This window comes from Engraulis encrasicolus, chromosome 4, assembly GCF_034702125.1.
Source record: "Engraulis encrasicolus isolate BLACKSEA-1 chromosome 4, IST_EnEncr_1.0, whole genome shotgun sequence".
Classification (NCBI taxonomy): domain Eukaryota; kingdom Metazoa; phylum Chordata; class Actinopteri; order Clupeiformes; family Engraulidae; genus Engraulis; species Engraulis encrasicolus.
In genome coordinates, this window is record NC_085860.1 from 422501 (window position 1) to 430000 (window position 7500).

Here is a 7500-nt window from a genome sequence, read left to right on the forward strand (position 1 = left end):
CGTTGTACCTGTACAATGACAATAAAGTTTTCATTCATTCATTCATTCAAATGCCTCTGCATGCTACTGCTGTAAGTACAATCAATCACAACACTTTTACTCTCAACTCATAGCTACCAGTGGGGCCAGTAAACGATGGCATCGTTCTATGGATAGTGATTTTAGAGGTTATCTCGGCCTAGTTGTGCATTGCGTAAACACAGTAATCTCATATTAGACGGTGGGCTAGATTTCGTAGCTCCTTTAGAAAATGAGTTTCGTTCTCACTCTCGAGTGGCAACTTGATTTTTCTAATATGACCTCCTGACAATATGTAAAGCAATATTCTGGCTGTTGCCACGCTGAAAAGTTGCACGTTGATCTTAAAAAATAACGAAAATAAAAAAGACTGGGGGTGACGTCACATAATGCACAGTCAATGGGAAGTCTCCGCCCCTCAAAGTTGAAAACGGAATATTTATCCGCATATCGGGCTTTTTTCATAGGCATATAATTCACCTAATCATTGAAACAACGTCGGCATTTCATTCCTGACCATTTTCCTGTTACTGGAAAAAATAACACAGCTTGCATTTCTTTACTGACACGTAGTTTTTTGGCGAATTGATCTACCCCCGTCACCTCATTGCTCTATTGCTTTGAGGGAACAGACCTGTCATCTTTTTGACATTTATCTCTCGTTGCCCAATGATGGTCAGACAGTCGAACACCAACAGCGAAAAAGAGCACTCCTGAAAGTTTGAGAAAAATATTTTTTTTGCATGTACACAACAAGTGAGCCCACTTACCCCCCAACTTGTCACTTTTTGCCAAGAAATCTGACGGTTCCGGGTAGCATGCACGCGCTAGCTGTATTCTGCCTCGTTGACTTTGCATTGACGTGACGTCACTCGGTCGGCTAGTTTTTGTTGTCATTTTTATAAATCAATGTGCAAGTTTTGAGGATGGCAACAGCCAAAATATTGATTAATGGGTTGTCAGGGGGTTATATAAGCAAAAATAAAGTTGCCACTCGTTAACACCAACGAACTGACAAGATATGAGACTGGGCCCACCACCTATAGCAATAATGTAGTGTAGTGAGTAGGGCTGCACGATATTAGAAAAATATGCGATACACGATAACATGACTGCATATCGCGATATCGATATTACTCGCGATATTTAATATATACATACTTTCCCCTCTCTACTTGCCATTCTACACTTTATCATGTATGAAACAACTGAGAGTAATGTTTTATTTACATTATTTTAATGCGGAAAAAACATGGCTAATATACAACATCAACCTTTTTAATACCTTTTTTAACCTTTTCACCAAATTGGCTGTTATTAAAAATTAAAAAGTAGGTATCGCGATATAACCAACTTATGCAATACGTGTATCCTAAGTCATGATATCGCGGCATCGATACATTTTCGATGTGAGTAATGGTGACACTACTCACTCATGGATGGTAATCTTGGAGGGGATCTTGGTCCACAGTTGTGCATAGCGAACACATGGCCAACTCATATAGCAGTAATAAAGACTTTAAAGGGGAAATTACACAGGTTTTGGAAAATTTGGTACGCATTTTATGATTTTTTTTAGGGGTAATGATATTGAAGCAAGGGCTGGGATACTGTGGGAATTTAAATGGGAGTTTGTTTTGTTGTACTCTAGTTAGTTTTTGATTATCAGGATGATGATGATGATGGTTATTGTGTTTTTGTTTTTTTTTGCTTTTTATTATTATGTATGTTTTTGTTTGTGTGCCTTGGGTTTGGGGTGGGTGTGGGTTGTAATGTTGTGTTAAATATAACAAAATACTCAATAAAGAAATGTTTGGAAAAAAATAAAGAAGACACCACACATGACTCACTCGTGGATGGTGATTTTGGAGGGGATCTCGGCCCACACAGTTGTGCATAGCGTACACATGGCCAACTCCTATAATAGCAGTAATAAAGACACCACACATTGCTCACTCGTGGATGGTGATCTTGGAGGGGATCTCGGTCCACAACCTGGCGTAGCGTACGGGCACCACGGCCTCCTGCGGGTCGCGGTCCACGTGCATGTGCAGCATGAGGCGGCAGAAGGAGGCGCGCAGGTTGTAGGGCAGGCAGTCGTCGAACATGCAGCGCAGGATCAGGTCCACCGGCAGCTGGCTGGTGTTCTGGTTGATGGCCAGGTACTGGCGGTCCAGACACATCTTAGCGATCAGGTTCAACTGGTACCTGAGGGCAGGGGGGAGGGGGGTGAGGGAAAACAGGACAAAGGTGAGACAGAAAAGAGACAGATAGGCCTGATAGAGATCAGGTTCAACTGGTTAGAATTAGATAGGTAGAAGTAAGGAAGGACGGAGACAAAAAAGAGTGAAAGTGAAGGGAAGTGAAGTGAAAGCGCAACTGGGAAACTCCAACTCCCATTGTCATTGTGACATAGCACTCCACAGCACACAAGTGTTCACTGCACACAACAAAATTGCATTTAAGCCTCACCCGTGCAAGGGGGCACCCCCCAATGGCGCCACTAGGGAGCACTGCGGTGGGACGGTACCATGCTCAGGGTATCTCAGTCATAGAGGAGGATCGGGGAGAACACTGGTTAATTACTTCCCCCACCAACCTGGCGGGTCGGAAGTCGAACTGCTTACCCATGACTGCCCCGAGACAGACAGACAGACATAACACAGAGATATGATAAACCTAGGATAGAAAGAGAGAAAGAGACAAATAGAAAAAGAGAAACAGAGGATAGAGAGATGCCGGCGTCAGCGCCATGCCTGCTCAGCTGCAGTACGTGTCCACTATGGCATTGCAGCATCAAGCTAGCTCCACAGCACTGGACATGAATTGACACTGGTGCTCAACGTGACAAATGAAACTGTGATGAAACTGCAAATCCCCTCCCAGCCCACCTGTACTGGGTGATGAAGCCCCTGATCCAGAGAAGCATACAGAATGAAAAGGATAAGGATAAGGTAAGGTGAAATAAAGTAATTAACCCCTGCCTGCTCACCTGTATCAGGTGGTCAACACCTCCCTTCCCACCTGTAGTAGGCCATTTCCCCCTGCCAGCAGAGCCCACCTGTAGTAGGTGATGTGGACGTCCATCTTGTGGTTGGCCTTGGCGTCCGGGGCCAGGAGGCGTATGGACTTGCCATGACTAACCCCTGCCGGCCGGCACAACTGTAGTAGGTAATTAACCCCTCCCCTCCCTGCCAGCCCACCTGTGGTAGGTGTGGGTTTAACCTCTCCCAGCCCACCTGTAGTAGGTGATGATGTCGACGTCCATCTTGTGGTTGGCCTTGGCGTCCTGGGCCAGGAGGCGTATGGACTTGCCGTGTGGCTCCTTGTTGCTGTCGATCCAGTAGAGCCACACCTCCTCGTCATCACCCTCCTCCTGCATCAGGGAGGACTCCAGAGTGGGCTCCGAGAGGGGGATCAGCCTGGGACAGAGGCACAGGCAGGCACACAGACGCACATAGACATACAGACACAGACACACAGACGCACACAGACATACAGACAGACACAGGTACAGGTAGGCACACAGACGCACAGGCACAGACGCACAGGCAGAGACGCACGCAGACATACAGACAGACACAGGCATAGAAAGGCACACAGACGCACAGGCACACAGACGCACACAGATATACAGACAGACACAGACACATGTATGCACACACGCATGCGCACGCACACACACACACACGTATAAGGAAAGACACGTACACAAGCACAACACTTGGAGAATACAGAATTCTACACTTGAGGTGAGGATGGAAAATGGCACATTTGGTCTGGATGAGGATTTCTGTATTGGTGGGGTAGTCGTGTGTGTGTGTGTGTGTGTGTGTGTGTGTGTGTGTGTGTGTGTGTGTGTGTGTGTGTGTGTGTGTGTGTGTGTGTGTGTGTGTGTGTGTGTGTGTGTGTCGTACTTGGTCTGGGTGAGGATGTCTGCATTGGTGGGGTAGTCGTGTGTGTGTGTGTGTGTGTGTGTGTGTGTGTGTGTGTGTGTGTCTGTGTGTGTGTGTGTGTGTGTGTGTGTGTGTGTCTGTGTGTGTGTGTGTGTGTGTCTCTGTGTGTGTGTGTGTGTCGTACTTGGTCTGGATGAGGATGTCTGCATTGGTGGGGTAGTCGTGTGCAAGTGTGCGTGTGTGTCGTACTTGGTCTGAATAAGGATGTCTGCATTGGTGGGGTAGTCGTGTGTGTGTGTGTGTGTGTGTGTGTGTGTGTGTGTGTGTGTGTGTGTGTGTGTGTGTGTGTGTGTGTGTGTGTGTGTGTGTGTGTGTGTGTGTGTGTGTGTGTGTGTGTGTCATACTTGGTCTGGATGAGGATGTCTGCATTGGTGGGGTAGTCGTGTGTGTGTGTGTGTGTGTGTGTGTGTGTGTGTGTGTGTGTGTGTGTGTGTGTGTGTGTGTGTGTGTGTGTGTGTGTGTGTGTGTGTGTGTGTGTGTGTGTGTGTGTGTGTGTGTGTGTGTGTGTGTGTGTCGTACTTGGTCTGGATGAGGATGTCTGCATTGGTGGGGTTCAGCATGAACTTGCAGATCAGTTCCTGGGTGACAGGGATGGCCGTCTTGTTGGAAACGCACAGATCAGACAGGTAGTCCAGGAACCTGCGCTCGCACGCACGCACGCACGCACATACACACAAACATTTATTTAACATTGCTTTACATGACATTACCACACACATTATTCCAAACACTGAGGGTCGGATTTGAGCTTTCAACCCTCGGATCCAAACACCAATTCCTTCAACACGACTGCCCACTTGAGAACACCAGCACACATACACATGTGCATGGACACATGCACACAGCCACACAATGACAAAGTGATTTCAGAAAAACCCACTTTAAAAGTCAAACTTTAAGTAGACCTCATTTATCTCCCGAAAAGCCAAGACAAGATGTTCCAAGCACATAACAGCAAATTGCTTTTTTCCCCTTGGTCCCGAAGATGCAGTAGCAATTTTGGCATTCCGAAAATAAAGTTTGCCATCTCCTCCTTGAACTGGCATTCTCTAATGGAAATGTCACTAAATCTCCCATTTGAGCCCTGAGTGCCTCGCAGGTTAGCGGTAATGGACTGAGCATTCAGAAACTAGCAGATGGGGGATGAATGACTGACAGGAGAGGGTGTGTGTGTGTGTTCGTGTGTGTATTCTTGTGTGTCTTTGTGTGTGTTCGTGTGTGTGTGTGTTTCTTCAGGGCTTGAGAGGCAAAAGTGCTCTTAATTTAGCATATCACATTATCTTCATCATCATCATCACCACCACCACAATCTTCTTCCTCATAATAGCTAGCCAGTGTGTAACTTCTCTAGCATTCATTGAGTACGGAGAACAGCACTGCTACTACTGTGTGTGCTTAAGAGAGTGCTGACCTGTTCTTTTGCTATAATTAAACTGCCCATATGTCCCACATAACGCACACGATGGCCTCCTGAAACGTTTCCACTCTGGATTTTGGCTAGCTGTGGGAAAAAATGAATGTGGTCTCACGAGTACAATATTCAGTATGGCACAGTCCACGGGGACTATGATAGTGAAAGTAGTGGTTGTTCTCTAGGGAGGTAAAGGCTTATGGCTGGGAATTCTTTTTTTAAAATCCCTAATAACCCTAACAATCATCATATTTAAAAAATAGAAAAACTAATATTTTAATATTAAAATAACTATGCATAACTCACCAGCTAACCAGAAAAGTAATACTTTTTTTGAGCAGGTCATGCGAAATGTTTTCATTGGTTACAAGAAGGTAAGGTGGGTATGCCTGCGGCGCTAACTGAGTCCCATGGAGGAGCGATGGGATGGTGCGTGTGTACCTGTACGTGTACATGTACGTGTACGTGTGCTTGTGCGTGTAAGTGTACGTGTACGTGTACGTGTACGTGTACGTGTACGTGTACGTGTACGTGTACGTGTACGTGTACGTGTACGTGTACGTGTACGTGTACGTGTACGTGTACGTGTACGTGTACGTGTACGTGTAAGTGTAAGTGTAAGTGTAAGTGTAAGTGTAAGTGTAAGTGTAAGTGTAAGTGTACGTGTACGTGTACGTGTACGTGTACGTGTACGTGTACGTGTACGTGTACGTGTACGTGTACGTGTACGTGTACGTGTACGTGTAAGTGTGTGTGTGTGCGCGCGTTTGGGGTGGGGTTGGTTCTGCAGGACTCCCACATGGGCCTGGCCAGCACTTTTAAGAGTGCTTTGACGTATTTTGGGGCATTTTGTGTCTGTATTGCATGAGGACAGTGAATAGGGGACAGTGAAATGAGTGACCCTTTTGCATGCCTGTGTCTTTTGTCTTTTCTTATTTTGTGACCATTTTAACATTCTGTTTTGCATTTTGGAAGGCTCCTCAAATAATACTTATTATTAATAAATAATTTATTAATTATTATTATCATTATTATTATTGCTATTATTATTATTATTCATACTATATAGGAGGCTGTAATTCTCCCACCTGACTAATGTCTTCATCTCCTTGGCCTATTATTATTAATAATGTCTCCTGAATCTCCTTTCCGCGGTGCTCAAGGAAAGCCAGGGGACTCCTCTGAGCAGAGCCATACCGCAAAATCTAATTCATAACTATTCAATGAAGAAATTGCATTCTGAATAACAGTCTCATGTGTCTTGACAGTATTGGACCTGACAGAATTATTATTTATATTATTATTTATATTATTATTATTAGTAGTAGTAGTAGTAGTAGTAGTAGTAGTAGTAGTAGTAGTTTTTATCATTCTATAGAAGGCAGTTATTCTCTCACCTGGGTTCTCGGTTCCTCCTCAGCAGCTTGACGAAGGTCTCGATCTCCTTGGCGGTGATGTGCTTCTCCAGCAGCTTGCGGTTGTTGTGCAGCAGGGCGGTGATGGTGTCCTCCGCCAGGATCTCATAGCCAATCTGGGACTGCATGATGGAGAACTTCTTAGCTATGTACTCCTGTCGGGATGGAGGGAGAAGGAGAAGGGAGAAGAGAAGAGAAGAAAAGAGATGAAGAGAGAGAAGAGAGAGAAAGAAGACATGAAGAATAGATAGAGGACTGAAAGAGAGAGGGAAGGATGGAAAGAGAGTGAGAGAGTGAGAGAGATAGAGTGAGATAGATAGATAGAGAGAGAGAGAGAGAGAGAGAGAGAGAGAGATAGATAGATAGATAGATAGATAGATAGATAGATAGATAGATAGATAGAGAGAGAGAGAGAGAGAGAGAGAGAGACAGAGAGAGAGAGAGAGAGAGAGAGAGAGACAGAGAGCGAGAGAGCGAGAGAGAGACAGAGAGCGAGAGAGAGACAGAGAGATGGAGGATGGTGAGAGGGTGTCTGTGACTTTGACATCTTCAGCTGGTACTCAGTGACTTCCTCTTAACCAGCTGATTCACAACAACGCATGCCTTCAACATTACAAAACTTTTCAGGGTAGACTAAGAACATGGTTGAGTAACAAAAAAACAAAAAACAGGCTTAGTAAACCTACACTACACACAACAA

General features: G+C 45.1%; 1 protein-coding gene across 7 annotated transcripts in view; it reads right to left on the minus strand.

Annotated features, from left to right (window-relative positions):
* The window catches only part of itpr2 (inositol 1,4,5-trisphosphate receptor, type 2), a 212954-nt gene that overhangs the window by 156335 nt on the left and 49119 nt on the right, over nucleotides 1–7500 (minus strand). For all 7 annotated transcript variants that reach the window (XM_063196410.1, XM_063196406.1, XM_063196408.1 and 4 more), the window contains 4 exons: nucleotides 6783–6955; nucleotides 4494–4613; nucleotides 3258–3440; nucleotides 1975–2226 (listed from right to left, as the gene is read on the minus strand). In XM_063196410.1, the coding sequence (XP_063052480.1) occupies nucleotides 1975–2226; nucleotides 3258–3440; nucleotides 4494–4613; nucleotides 6783–6955 (728 nt within the window). The remainder of the gene's footprint in view (nucleotides 1–1974; nucleotides 2227–3257; nucleotides 3441–4493; nucleotides 4614–6782; nucleotides 6956–7500) is intronic.